The sequence below is a fragment of the Drosophila erecta genome, unplaced genomic scaffold (genome assembly GCF_003286155.1).
Source record: "Drosophila erecta strain 14021-0224.00,06,07 unplaced genomic scaffold, DereRS2 tig00000021-arrow-pilon, whole genome shotgun sequence".
Taxonomy (NCBI): domain Eukaryota; kingdom Metazoa; phylum Arthropoda; class Insecta; order Diptera; family Drosophilidae; genus Drosophila; species Drosophila erecta.
The window spans coordinates 19599016-19613101 of NW_020825198.1; the positions used below are offsets into that span (position 1 = coordinate 19599016).

The window sequence follows — 14086 nt, forward strand, 5'->3', positions numbered from 1 at the left end:
GAATTACAAACTCATTTAAAAACTGATCCAATAATTCAAGTTCTAAAAGTAGTATAGAATATTTCTACACATCCCGATATACGCCACTAAAGTCTTAGCTAATTAACACCTTAGCCCTTTAGTTAAAATGTTGCAAGTAACAGGTCCAAAAACTGGGGTTCTGTGGATATTTATATAAGGAGTTTCTAAGCACAAAACTTAAGGGTAATTTTCAATTCTGTGGGCAGCAATTCTTCGCAGCATTTCCTTATTTCTTTCAACCAAATGCTGCAGCCTTCATTCGCTCACATTCCCAATCATAACTAATATTGGTAAATTAGGCAATAAGTTCTTGCCTTAGTTTTCCCTTCTCTTTGGCTAAACACCAAGCCCATCGAACGAACCAACAAAAACCTTTTGGGTCTGATATAATTAATTATTACTATCAGAATTTAATTGTAACGGATTGAGCTTTAAGTAAAATGCGCCGATTTTCAATAGAGCTCAATGGCCGAAACAATAATAATAAGTACAAATTAGTGAGGTAATTAGCAAATCAGCCAGCTCGATTGGTGAATGGTGTGGCCAAGAGAATGACCACCCGATGGTTGGTTGCCCAGAGCCTTCGATGGCTATATAAAGTCTGGGTGAGCACCCCAAGAACCAGCAGACATCATCAAAGTTCCGATTGGAAAACAGCGATTACGCGACCGATATGAATTCCTTTTGCGGAGCTCTGTTATTTGCCCTCTTGGTGGGAGTCAGTTGGGCAGCTCCCCATGGAGGACACGCCACCAGCTACAGTTCGGTGACCAAGCACGAAGGACCCGTCCACAAGAGCCTGGGCTACGGATACGATCACGACGTGGTCAGTGCCTACGGTGGCATCTACGGACACGGCTATCCCAGCCTCGGCCACTCGGGCTACGGATACGGATACGACAAGCACGAGCCCCACCACTACCCCAAGTACCACTTCGACTACGGCGTCAAGGACGCCCACACCGGAGACCAGAAGAGCCAGTGGGAGACGCGGGATGGCGACAAGGTGAAGGGCAGCTACTCGCTCAAGGAATCCGATGGCACCACCCGAGTGGTGGAGTACACCGCCGATGACCACAATGGCTTCAATGCCGTGGTCAAGAAGCTGGGCCACGCCCACCACCCCCAGGTCTACCACAAGGGCTACGGACACGGCGATACCTACGGCTCCGACTACGGCTACGGTCTCGATGTGGCGCACCACGGCGGATACGGATACGGACACGGAGGCCACGCCAGCAGCTACGTGAGCGTGAAGCAGCTGCACTAAGCAACCAGGATGCGGATGCTGATGGACCCGACGAAATCGATCTGAACACAACAGTAGTTACCAATGCAACAAACTTACCTGACTAAAGCAACCTTTTTAGTATTGTCGATATGTATAATTTTTTTGGAATAAATAAGCGTGAATCCAGAAGGGCAACTTTTACAGTCAAACCCATACCCCCATTTTAAACTCCACTTGTCTCATACAATATAAAATATTATATATTATATTATAAAATATATATATAATATACTGCGTCAATAAATTCATGTGGAATTTACCAAATATAAAAGGTTCATAAACCCCTTATGAGAATACTACAAATACGGAAGAAAAATGGGAAAATGTTGTAAGGAGTAGACCTACCATTTGATGTACTGGACTCTACGAAGTTTTCCCAAGCTCCGAAATTTTCAGCTACGCCGCTTGTTTGGTCGCGAGCACTTGATTTTGATACGGATTGCCAGGATTAACTGGCGAAGTGGAGACACGACAAGCTCGCAGAGCAAATCGCCATTAATTTATGTAAAGTCGCAACGTAATGCTGGCAGGTATAAATTTTATAATGCCATTAGACAGCTGCAGCGAAGCGTCGACGACGACTTTTACTTGCCGCTCGGCGGCGCCTGAAACCAAAAGTTGGGGCGCCCAAATCGGGGAGCATGGGACATATATATTCGTACAGCATATATGGATATGGATAGATAGCTTGGCGGCATCGCGGCAGCGGCCCAAACGGGTTTCGGAACGAGGAGCTCCCGGACGGCAAATAATTGTCAATTAGACGAGCTTAGGAAGCGACAAAGCAGCTGCAATCTGCAATCTGCGATGTGCTGCTCATCGCAGTTGGCTGCGTCTGGCGACTTGGAAGTTGGATGTTAGACGTTGGATATTGGATATTGGGCATTGGACGTTGGAAGTGGAACCGGTGAAGCCGGAAAATCTTGTCGCCGGGAAAACGAAGCGAATCGAAACCGAAGTGCTGTGCCTTGTGCCGGTCCTCGTCTTCATCTATAAATACTTTGGCAATGCCGCGCCAACGCTTTAATTACGTTTTTGTCCTTGACATTGAGACCACGGCAGCGGATCGCAGAGGAGCGATTTGTCAGCGTTTTAAGACGCCAGTGTAATTGTGACGCGTTTTCCGCAGAATAACTCGAATTGATTGTTTAGGCGACATGCGGTTCTATGTAAGTGCTAAGTAAAATGACTGCGGGTGAAGGCTAGCCATTCATTGGCCATCGGCTGAGCCACGTTTTTTGGCAATTGGAAATCGAGAGCGAAAGCTAGGAAATGCAAACTTTCACTTTGAGTGAAAGTCTAAAAAATAACTACGAATGCAAATCCAACTCCTGCGCATTGAACAATAAAAACTATTTAGTTCAATTTTGCTATGAGCTATATTCAAATAAATTCTTCTTTTGTCCGCCATGAGGAAGTTTTAAAGACCATTAGTTATACATCCTAGTGAAATAACTAAATGATAAAATCAGTCAGAAACTGTTTCTATTTTAACAATAATCTTTTCACAGCTTCGTTTTTGCGATGTGCATACCAAATCAAGTGTTTTTATCCTACCATCCATAGAAGCCTTTTTTTATTATTGAAAACTCTTTAAAAATTGACTTTGTTGATATACTAACCATTTCCTATTAGAAGTTTTTACTTTTGTTGTACGATTCACAAGTCGTCTTTAGTTTTCATACTTCAGTGAACGTAATTTAAATTTTTAGTGGAAGTTATACAGTAGAGCATGCTGGTTCAAAGGAAAAATAGTTTTCATACTTTCTCAGCTCGATGATAATTTTCGCTTAAGAACTAAATACCTCATGGCATTGACCATACTTCGTTACCTTGATTTTGCTTTCCTGTTATATTCCACTTTATTGGTAATAGCAAAGGCAAAGGTCTTTTGAATTGCGTAAAGTAAAAGGGGAGCTAGAGAAAAGTTGTTATGAACTGATGAAGATTTTTTGTAATTGTGCAGACTTCACATGCAACTTCCGAACACTGGTGCGTGTTGCCCGCTGATTTGTTAGTACACACTTCATTTAACTATGACAGCTATGCCGAAACGGACTTCGCCTCGATTCCACTGGCATGCCGATCGTGCCATTCTTGACAAATCTCGCTGGCAGCCATTTGAATGGCCATCGTCTGTGTGCTAATTAAAGCAGCCCGAAGCGAAACCTCCCCAAAGCAGCGACACATGCCAATCTCGCAATTCGCAGCTCGCAGCAAAAATTGAAAATGTCCAAAAAATATTTGCAATTTGGAAAGAAACAAATGCGGGGCAATTGCAATTGGGAAAATTGAATTGTACCCGCCATCCTGTCAGACCCGTTTTTTCGTTTCCAACGAATCGAATCAAATCGAGATAGGGGCTCAGTTGGGCTACTGGTCTTGAGCAAAGCCATCAATCTCCAAAACTTTTCGCTGGACAGGCATTTGCTGTCATATGCTCGGTACAAATGTGCCCGGTGTCCGTATGACTGTCTGTCCGTCCGTCCGTCTGTCCGTCCGTCTGTCCGTCCGTCCGTATGTCTGGCTAATTTTGGAGTTGGGACTGCGAGATGCAAGGTGTATTTTGCCATTACCATTTGACAACTGTCACAACGCTGTATGACATGGTCTGGGATCGGGATCCCGGCCAATCCCCGAACACGTTCCTCGGATCGTTAGTCAATTAATTTTTGGCTCTCCTTTTCCTCTGGGCTCGCGTAATGATTTTGTAGGCAATTTATTAACTGTTCGGTGTGTTTGCTTAACTCGTTTTATCGCTCCGTTTATTAAGCGCTCGATTGATAAAAACGCATTCATATTCCGCTTAAATGCCTTTTTGCAGATAACGACCCATTTGCCGCCCATCCTGCTCGCTTTGATCTGCCTGGGGACACGCCCCCCGCCCATCGGGGCGGTTAGGGGCGGGGCGGCTGTCGTGGTCGCCGATGACGATGACGAAACCATGGAGTACGCCCCGCAATATGTAAGTAAGCCAGCCCATAAAAATGGAAAAGTAACTTCGCTGAGCAGCCATTCGAGTGCATGCTTCAAACCTAGGTAACGCAATTTTACAAATAGATTGGGATTTTATTTCATCGTTTAATTGTATTTGCAAGCCATCAAATACAGCGCATGGTTCAATATTTTATATTTGTAAACTTGACCAACATATAAAACATTTTTAATCTACATATTTTCTAACTGATAAAGACCCATTGTTAATAATTTGATCATTTCCTTCGCACTCCATTGATTTAATTAATGGCCTTAGACAAAAACAAGATGGAATGCTATAGTCGAGTTCCCCCCTATCAGATACCCTTTACTCAGCTACTGGAAGTGCAAACGAGAAATTTCAACATTTCCTATAATATCGATAGAAATTGGGAAAAATAAAATAAAAAAAAAAACTTAAAACTTTTTTAAAAGTGTGGTCGTGAGAGTCTTGAGCGGTTTGTGGGCGTTAGAGTGGGCGTGGCAACATTTGAAAACAAACTTGCGTCTATGTCTCTGGAAGCTGCATGCTTAATCTCAACATTCTAGCTTTTGTAGTTCATACGGACAGACGGACGGACAGACGGACATGGCCAGTTCGACTCGGCTATAGATCCTGATCAAGAATATATATACTTTATATGGTCGGAAACGCTTCCCTCTGCCTGTTACATACTTGTCAACGAATCTAGTATTCCCTTTTAGTCTACGAGTAACGGGTATAAATATAGCCAGAAAAATAACTTTTTTGGGGTAATAGCATCGGACAGCTGTCCGCAAAAGCGATCGTTTAAATCAGATAAATCATCTGAAGGCTCACAATTAATTACGAATTTGATCGATCTATCAGAAAGTAGAGCGGAACCAGGCCCGGATTACTACATCAAAGCAGCTTAAGTCGGAGTTCCCTCGCGCACAAATACCCCGCCTAATCTCGCGATCGTGAAAACGCATTTTCCGCCATTGAAAGTGAATGTTGTCGTGCGACTGCAGAGTGCTCAGTACTGTATCTTTCGATGGCTGCAGCCGCCTCCACTGACGCCCACATAAATCAACTTGCAGGCCGACCTGACTTCCAGTCCATTGTCTTTTTCCTCGGAGGGAATCCAGGGGGTTGAGTGGTAGAAGCTGGCAGGTAGCCAAAACGGCAAGATCGCGAATGGCGAAGAGGCCAAAATGCGAAAATGCGAAAATGCGAAAATGCGTTTTGCGTGCACACACGATCGGGGGCGCCATATATGGCTATAAAACGCAGCTTGTGGCTGCTGCACCTACGGGCCAAGTTAAGCGAAAGGTGCCCGAAGGCGAGATTGAATTCTTTTCTTTTGTATCGGTTTTCGGGCCGGCGACAAGGTGCGTTTTCGAAAAATGTTAAAATGTTTTCCATGCTGTCTGTCTGTCTGTCTGTCGGTCGCTTCGACGGGTAAACGCCTTTGGAACTGTCGACTCTGTCACAAATTTTTGATTCGAATCCGCGCTGTGTGCTCCCACGATCTGTCGGGCGATTTGTTGTCAAAATGTTGACAACACGCCGTATGCGTAATTTGCATTTAATTGTGGAGCGCAGCGAAGCGATTGCGCATACGCCCAGCCAGCCAGTTAGTCAAATCATAAATTGCTCACCCATAAATTTATGAGTTAAAGTTCACACGCACCCACAAACTTGCCTGCGAAATTGGCCACCAGCCGCGGCCGCTGCTCCCAATGATCTCTTTGGGTGGCCACCACTGCGCCAGCGCGCCGCCTTATGCAAGTCTTATTAAAACCACCATATATCCAGGCTCCCAGATATATATTTATAACGCACAGTGGGGCTTCGCTTGGTGGAACTTATGGGGACACAAACGCCGCACTGGCAGCATTTATTGTAAGTTTAACCGTCTCGTGATTATAGATAGATTAGATTATATATAACTAATTTTTAAATTTATAATAAGCCATTAAGTAAACTGATACCTCATTGGCCATTCCCATGCATGCCTAAGGATATGTCCCCATAGCGAGGTTCCACTGTGGCGGGCGCAGAGGAACATGCGTGCGACGGCTGCCGTTCAAGTTACACTCGCTTGTAATCATTTGTTTCGTCCGGACAGCGACAGCGGAGCAGGGAGTTAAAATTGATAGGTAGCAGCAGCAGCAGCAGCCGAAAAGTAACCAAAAAGTAACCAATAGTTAGCAGCTAGCCATTATTTAAGCCACTGCTGCAAGTCGGCCAAGAAATGGAAAAGATTAGGCAGCCAGCGTCCGTGTGCGTGGCCATTTATGGACGTCTGCGCTTAATTGAAGCCAGCGCCAAGCATGCGAAAAACTTTTGCAATTTGCCGTGGAAATACTGAAGGTGCCAGAAAAGAAGGGGAAACACGAGCAACAGCATACTCATAAAACAAACGTGTCCAAGTGACACCGAATGCTCTACATTTTATATTAATTGAATTTATGTAAATTTCTGGTGCGCTAGTGGCTGGCTTTATGGGGTTAATGCGTGGCGGTAAGGCTATAAATAACTATCTAGAATGTCATTTCGGCTTAAACTAGTCGTTTGCATTTAACAGCATTATTATCCAAAATGATAAAGGCATTTAAATTAAAGGCGTTTGAGCTTCACAAATATTACCCCAATGCTGAATAACATTTTGTATTTGCCATCCTAATTAAAAGTTTAAAAGTCGGCTGCAGATCAAAGAATACCCAATCCCCCAAGAATCGAGAAACCCAACCCAGGGGCCTCCTCCAATTGCCTTCAAACTGTGCTCAGCACGCGCTTTTGCCTTGACACAAAAAAGTTGCATTTGTTTCATTTTTTTGGCATTTTTTTGCTGGTCGACGTGAAAACATATAACGTTCTACAGACGCTGACACAGCTATTGGGGTTTCGAATAGTTCGTGTACGAATTTTGGGTGCGGTTGTAGTCCATTACAGACGTACGCGTTTCGTGGCGTTTTAAAAGGCGCCAAATCATTCAAATCAAAATATTCGTTCCAGGAGCATCCGGGCTACGCCTTCAGCTACGGGGTCAAGGATCTGCACACCGGGGATGTGAAGTCCCAGTGGGAGTCCCGCGATGGCGATGGGGTCAAGGGCCACTACAGCATTTTGGAACCAGACGGCTCCATACGAACGGTTCACTACACAGCAGATGCCAAGAAGGGGTTCAATGCGATTGTGAAGACAGTGGGTGCCAATTCGCATCCCATCACAGAGAGCCCGGAGGGCAGTAACCATGTGAACGATGACACCTCGCAGTCAAAGATCAACCACTACAGTAAGGATCAGGAGCACATTGTGCTCAGTTCGGACATCAAGCCGCTGAAGAGACCCATCGAGGACTTGACTCACTCACACCCGAAGATACCCAGCTTGATTGAGATCAAGCCACACGCCAGGATCAAGCAGGTGCCCATGGACATGGATCCGGGCATCAGGGACCGTCTGCAGCAGGCCAGGGATACTTACTACAAGCAAATAGCCGCTGCCCATAAGCTGGAGGACTACTCGCAGAAGCTTCAGCCCACTTACGCGGTGCAGGAGAGCGATTGGAAGGCGGTGATTGTGAATGAGCCCAAGGAGTACCGACCTTACTACACGACAGGATCCCCCGCACACTCCCACTTCTACGAGCACTACAAGCCCAAGGAGATCCCCCACAACTACATACACAAGCCCTCGGTTCCCCAGCAATCGCTGCACACTAGCTTCTCCCCCTCAAAGCCCAGGGCTAGCATCCCCGAGAGCATTTCCAACCACATTCACCAGAAGAAGGTGGTCCACACCACTCCGGGCTTGAAGCACTACAAGTACAAGGGGGTGTCCAAGTCCTACTCCCGGCCAGACTACTCCAGCTACTTCCACCGCAAGCCCAAGAAGCTGCGGCCCCTGCATCCCAAGCAGAAGCCACGCGCCCACAGACCCGAGAAGTCCGGCCCGGTTCTGTTCCCAAAGAGCCTAGAGGATGAGTTTGAGGACTTCGAGGAGGACGAGCAGGGGGCGGCGTCGGCCACTCTGGTCCAGAACATGGTGCGCAAGGACAAGAAGCACATGGTTCCCATGTATGCGGGCGGACACAGCTTCGATTCCGGCAGCTACCGCACCTTGGAAGGAGTCTAGGAGTCTAGGGTTAAGGGAGATGCCCTCTGAGTGCTTCCCATCTCTATTTATTTCGTTCGTTCTATAATTAATTTATTTGCTTAGCCATGTAATGCTTAGATATTGTTTGTCTAATAAAAAATTGCTAAAAACTTGCCAACTTTTTTTTGATGGAAATTAAAATTAAATATATCAATTTTACTGTCTAATGTAAGCAGATTCCTCTTTGGGATATGTTTATTATAAGGGACAGTTATTATAGAAATAAGGATTTATTAAATTTGCATCAAGAATTGCACGATCTATCCTTATCTGAATAAAAGAAAGGGGCATTAAAAAACAATGATCGATGATAATAATATACAAGATGCTGATATAAATGGTGCTGAAACTTCCCAACCATTCAAAGGAAACTTATTTTACTCAAATACGAATCGGGATAATAATCAAAGGAAACATATTTTATATCTTGTTGTAATTTTATATACATTTTTTGTTCTTATCATACAATCCACTTTAACAAACGTATTATCTCCTCAGCCATCTAGAGCTTGATAAGTATATAACATGGTAAGTTTAGTTAAGCTTAGTTAACGTTTGAAACTCACAATTGTTTCCTCTCATAAATTTGTAAATAAAAAAGTACTACTATTGACCTGGTAAGTAATGATCAGCACCATCAGTATTGCGGAATCAATTGCTGGCGATTTTCCACCATAAATCATAGAACTCCGACTGAGACAAACAATGAGCCAGAAAATTCGTGGGTTGGCAGGAAATCGCTAACAAGCAGCCAGAGATCGCCGACTTCTGATCCCTCTGTCAGTGTCCAACCTCCAATTGAGTTTTGTGATTATGCCACGCAATGGCAATTGCAGCGCAGAAAGCGACAACCATAAATTAACACTATTTCGCATTCATTATTTCAAGCCGACAACGCAACTTCGAAAACGCCTCAAAAATGACAACAGGTTAAGTAAAAGTTACAAATACCCTATTTAACAAGGAGCCGAGAAACTATGATTTTCTGAAGGTGAAAATGTATGTATGAATTTTGTATGATAAATGATTGATATAATTATTATTATTTGTTATATTCTGTGCATAAATTAGAAAAGATATTAAATATATGAATTAATATAAGAATAAGGTAATATACGAATTTTTCAATCTTTTTTTTGACCACAATGAATTACCAGTCTAAAATAAAGCATTCTGTGACAAGGCAATTAAAAATGTATTTAATTTATCAAGCCAGGTTAAAATAGGTGATTTACAGATCTTCTAAGCATAAAACTTGGTTGTCCGGCCCATAAAAATACGACCACCCCTCGCAAGGGTATCCCTGAAAAACGCGTGCGATTTGACAGCGAATTATGCGACTGCAATGCATAGGCACTTCTGCGAATTGTCTCTCACATTTGTTTGGGCCGCTAATTGCTTTTGGCCAGCGTTCTCGGCGCGGGGAGGGATCCTCTCCTTAAACGGCCTGCGTGTCAGCGGCCAGCTTTTCCAGCGACGACTCCGGCAAGCCCCAAGCCAAACCGGATCTAAGTCTCGAGAGTCTCGTACTCGGGTACGAGATATATGAACGCAGATCTGACTCATAGCCCCTGACTACGTTCAATGTCGTTGGTCGGAGGCGGCGCCTAATCTAGAAAATTGTAAATTATTTAATTGGGAGCGCTGCGAAACGCCTCTGCAATCGCATTTAGCTCAGTGCTCGAAGTGAAATCTGAGAATCTGTTGCACTCGGGCGATTTGCAGGCATTCTCACGCGTCTAAAAACGCGCTAAGTGATTCTGCGCCGATCTCCGTTTATGAGCAACGATTTTTATTGCCACCACAGCCACAGCCATGGCACTTTGGATCCGAACTGGTTCGCCTAGAATCCCCATGTGGGAGCGATTTGTATATTTGTATATATCACTCACTATTTCTCAAATCGCCCTCTGCTCTTCGATCGATACAGTTGACACTTTGCTCCCTGATCGCAGGTCGACACTCGAAGTTATGCACCGAAATCGCAAGAAAATCCAAGTCAATGCCATACGCAACGCTCTGCGTTGACAAAAAGTACCAGTTTTCAGGCTGGCATTCGAAATCGAATTTGAAATCAGAACCAAAATCGCGCCCGTAATTAGAATACTCGATCTGCTAACTAGTTATGCATGAGATTAGCCAAATTGGATTAGCCGAGGGGTCAGCCATTCGCCGGTGGGAGGGCCCCTGCTTCGGAATGCCTAATCTGTGTTAATTATGACAAATGTTTATGACACCCGGTCGATCTGGGATGCTTAAGGGGTTCATGGAGCTGTATGGCAGCCGAACCATAAACCACACTTTTGAAAACATTTTTTAACCATATATGCCAGGCACTTTTGAATCAAGCCGCCCCCGTCGGTATGCTTCATAAATTAAGTTGAATACATCCACTTGTTATATCCGGCTTACCACCTTGAATGTTTCTCAAATAAACAATAGTCAATTGAATATAGTTCCAAAACACACTAGTTTTATTTTACGGGATCGTTTTAATCAAGAGAAAACGCTATAGTCGAGTTCCTCGTCTATACCATACTAATAATAAGTAATCAACGTGTTATGGGAAAACGAAAGAAAGAAAAATAGAAATTGGGGGAAAAAGAAATGTAAATGTACATGTAAATAAATTTTAAAAAATTGTTCAAAAATCTGGGCGTAACAATTATGTAGGCGTAAAACTTGCGCTGCGTCTACGCGTCTGGAATCTGCATGCTTAATCTCAACTTCTATAGTTGATCTCAACTTCTATCTTCTATTGTTCCTGAGATTTAGACGGGCAGATGGACATGGCCAGATCGACCCGGCTAGTGATCCTGATCAAGGATTTATATGCTTTATATAGTCAGTTCCTTCTACCTCTTACATACTTATCAATGAATCTAGTATACCCTTTTGCTCAACGAGTAAGGGGTATAAATATTGATACCATAAGTAAAATAAAATAGCCAATGAGTCAGAACGGATAGCGTCAGTATAAAGCGTTCTCATATCCGTTTCATTGTCAGTGTTTCACAGTTAGTATAAAACGATTACATTATTAATTTGGCTTATATAAAGGTTTAAATATATTTAATTTAGAGTGCAATAACTGACTGAATATAGTATTGACAATTGTAAATATACTAAGCTAGAAGTCAAACTCTCGCACTGTTCAATATATTCATTTTTTCTGTGCTTTTTTCTGTACCAATTCCAAGTTTCAATATCATAACTCAGTTAAATAAACATTTCAAAAAGAATGCTTTGTTTCATATTAGAAAAGATTTTCCAAACAGGATTAACTCCCAGTGGATCCAATTAATAACCACGGTGACGGGCATCGATTAAACGCACCTTTCGACCGCATTTAATTAGCTGTCCGCCGCGGCTGAAGTGTGCCACTTGGTGGCAGTGGCAGCCATCAAACTGCCATCGGTGCCACATTGTCCCTGACTCGCGAATGACACCGCATGCCGGCCAAATCAATTAAAGACACCCAGATGGAGATGGAGATGGAGAAAAAAGGCCAGACCGATGTAAAATCTAGGCGAAGTTTTGCCGAAATAAAGTCAACCATACTCGGCTGACTGGAAAATTGATTGAGCAGCACACGCGTTGACATTTCAATTAGAAGCCCAAGCCAAGCCGGGCCTAAAGGAAAATCGAGGAAAAAACGTAAAACCCAGACACGCAACCGCGCTATAGAATGCCGATCCAGATCGGGAGGTGATAAGCCAGGTGGACCAATTATGCTGCGGTTGATTGGGCGTTGCATGATGCGATTTTATCGGAAAAGCCGGGCAAAGAGAAGAGCCAAGTCCGCAAGTGTTCCCGACTTTTCCTGCAATTTTTCCGACTGCAACTGCGACTGGGACTGATGTTAACTGAACATGAAACATGTTTCGCGCTGTCTCGACTGCTTTTTCTACATTTTGGGCTTTTCGCGAATGGTTTTCGCAATTTGATTGAATTTTAATTTTTCAACATTTGCAAACGCGAGCCGAGAAGTCAGCTGCGCGAATTTTAACCTACTTCAGGCTGATCGCTGGACGAGTTTAGTTCGCCTAGCCACGCATTTGTCACACACACGCACAGATTGGCGGGTTGCGTAAGTTTGGCGAAACGATATATAGCATATAGCCACCTCTATAGCTTTAGCCTCAGATGTGGCTGTAGCTTCAGGTACAGGTACAGATACAGATACAGATACAGCTACAGCTGGCCATGGCTGCCTCACGACCATGCCTACTAAGCATCATGACGAAATCAAATCACAACCCTCCCCCGTTCGCTGCGGATTTTAATTGAAAAATCTGGATTTTAGCCCCAGCCCGATCATTTACATTCGACTTTGTTTGGCTGCGAATCATGCCAGCTTGTTGACCTGGTCGCCGCGTAAACATTTTCAAATTTGCCAAACATATTTATAAAATCGCCGATGTTATGTTTCCCCATAATCGAGCGATCTCGCCCGAGAATTTTCAAAACTCACATGTTATTTGCATTCATCGCGAACCAGTTAAGTTAGTGCTGGAGTGCAAGTATTGCGTGTGTTTTTGGGAAAGGCCGACGGGCGCGGAAACTGGGCAACTGGGCAACTGGGCACTGCACAACGTGACGTATGCGTGATGCCAGCGGGGCAGTCGCAAAGGCGGCAGGATTAGCAGTTGCTGCCGATCGAGCTGCTCGAAATTATGAGTTTAGGTAGTCCAATGGTCTGTACTTATGAGTGGAAATGCATTTTCCGCGCCGTGTGTGAAATGGCTGCCAAGCTGGACTTGGCCAGAAGGCAACATGGTCTGGCAAGCGCCGCGCTTAATGGCACAGTTATGATTTCTTTTATTATATAAGTTGGCAAAATATTGTGTGAGAAAATATTTAAGATTACACATTTTATATGCCAGGCTTTTAAATAGTACTAAACAAATGCAGATATGCTGGCTATTTGGAATTATCAATTATATAACTAAAAACCGTAACCAATTGGATCTCTGCTTTGCTAAATGGCCTCCATTTATTATTATTACGTCTATAATTTTAATTGGATTTTCAATGAAGTCATGAGGACATAATTCAACACCATAAAGCAGTCCGGGTCTGACCCGAAATTCTCCGCCTGGCTTTTTCAAATCGCCTGTCAACCCGCCGATTTATCAGACATATTAACGCATTGGGTTGGCCACTTTCGACATCTGACTATTCCCACCCTCGCAAGGAGGGTGACACTCGATGCATGGTGACCTTAATTGCCGAGCAGTCAACACTTTGCCATATCTCCCGGCTATTCTATTAGTTACACATTGTATCGCATTATGATGTGGCAATGCGCCTTTTAGCCAACTAATGCACAATCAAGGCCCAAGGCGCATGGCACGCATGATTGCACACACATACAGGCAGACAAAATTTATTGATAGCGACATTAATACCACAGTTCTTGTTTTATTTTGTACACATACTGCTCTCTGTTTTTTTCTTGGCTGCGAGCAAATTGCGTATGCATTTATTTTTTCCAGAGCTACACGCAATGGCCGCGATTAAAATCTAAATCAAATTAAGTCGCTTTAAAAGCATGCGGGTATGCAAAAAATAAAAACCAAATAAAAATCTTTCAAAAAGTCCAAATAAAACTGCGGCTAAAAGTCACCAAAAAAGTCGGCCAACAATGCACCACGCGCATTTGTGATCGG

General features: G+C 43.7%; 2 protein-coding genes across 2 annotated transcripts; both read left to right on the forward strand.

Annotated features, from left to right (window-relative positions):
* Positions 1-615: 615 nt before the first annotated feature.
* On the forward strand, positions 616-1412 carry LOC6545503 (adult-specific cuticular protein ACP-20). The gene has a single exon (XM_001973307.3). The coding sequence runs from the start codon at positions 695-697 to the stop codon at positions 1289-1291; it is 597 nt and encodes a 198-aa protein (XP_001973343.1). The 5' UTR covers positions 616-694; the 3' UTR covers positions 1292-1412.
* A 611-nt stretch (positions 1413-2023) lies between these two features.
* On the forward strand, positions 2024-8528 carry LOC6545504. Its single transcript, XM_001973308.3, has 3 exons — positions 2024-2481; positions 4137-4277; positions 7272-8528. The coding sequence occupies exons 1-3, from the start codon at positions 2470-2472 to the stop codon at positions 8391-8393; spliced, it is 1275 nt and encodes a 424-aa protein (XP_001973344.1). The 5' UTR covers positions 2024-2469; the 3' UTR covers positions 8394-8528.
* The last annotated feature ends 5558 nt before the right edge of the window (positions 8529-14086 follow it).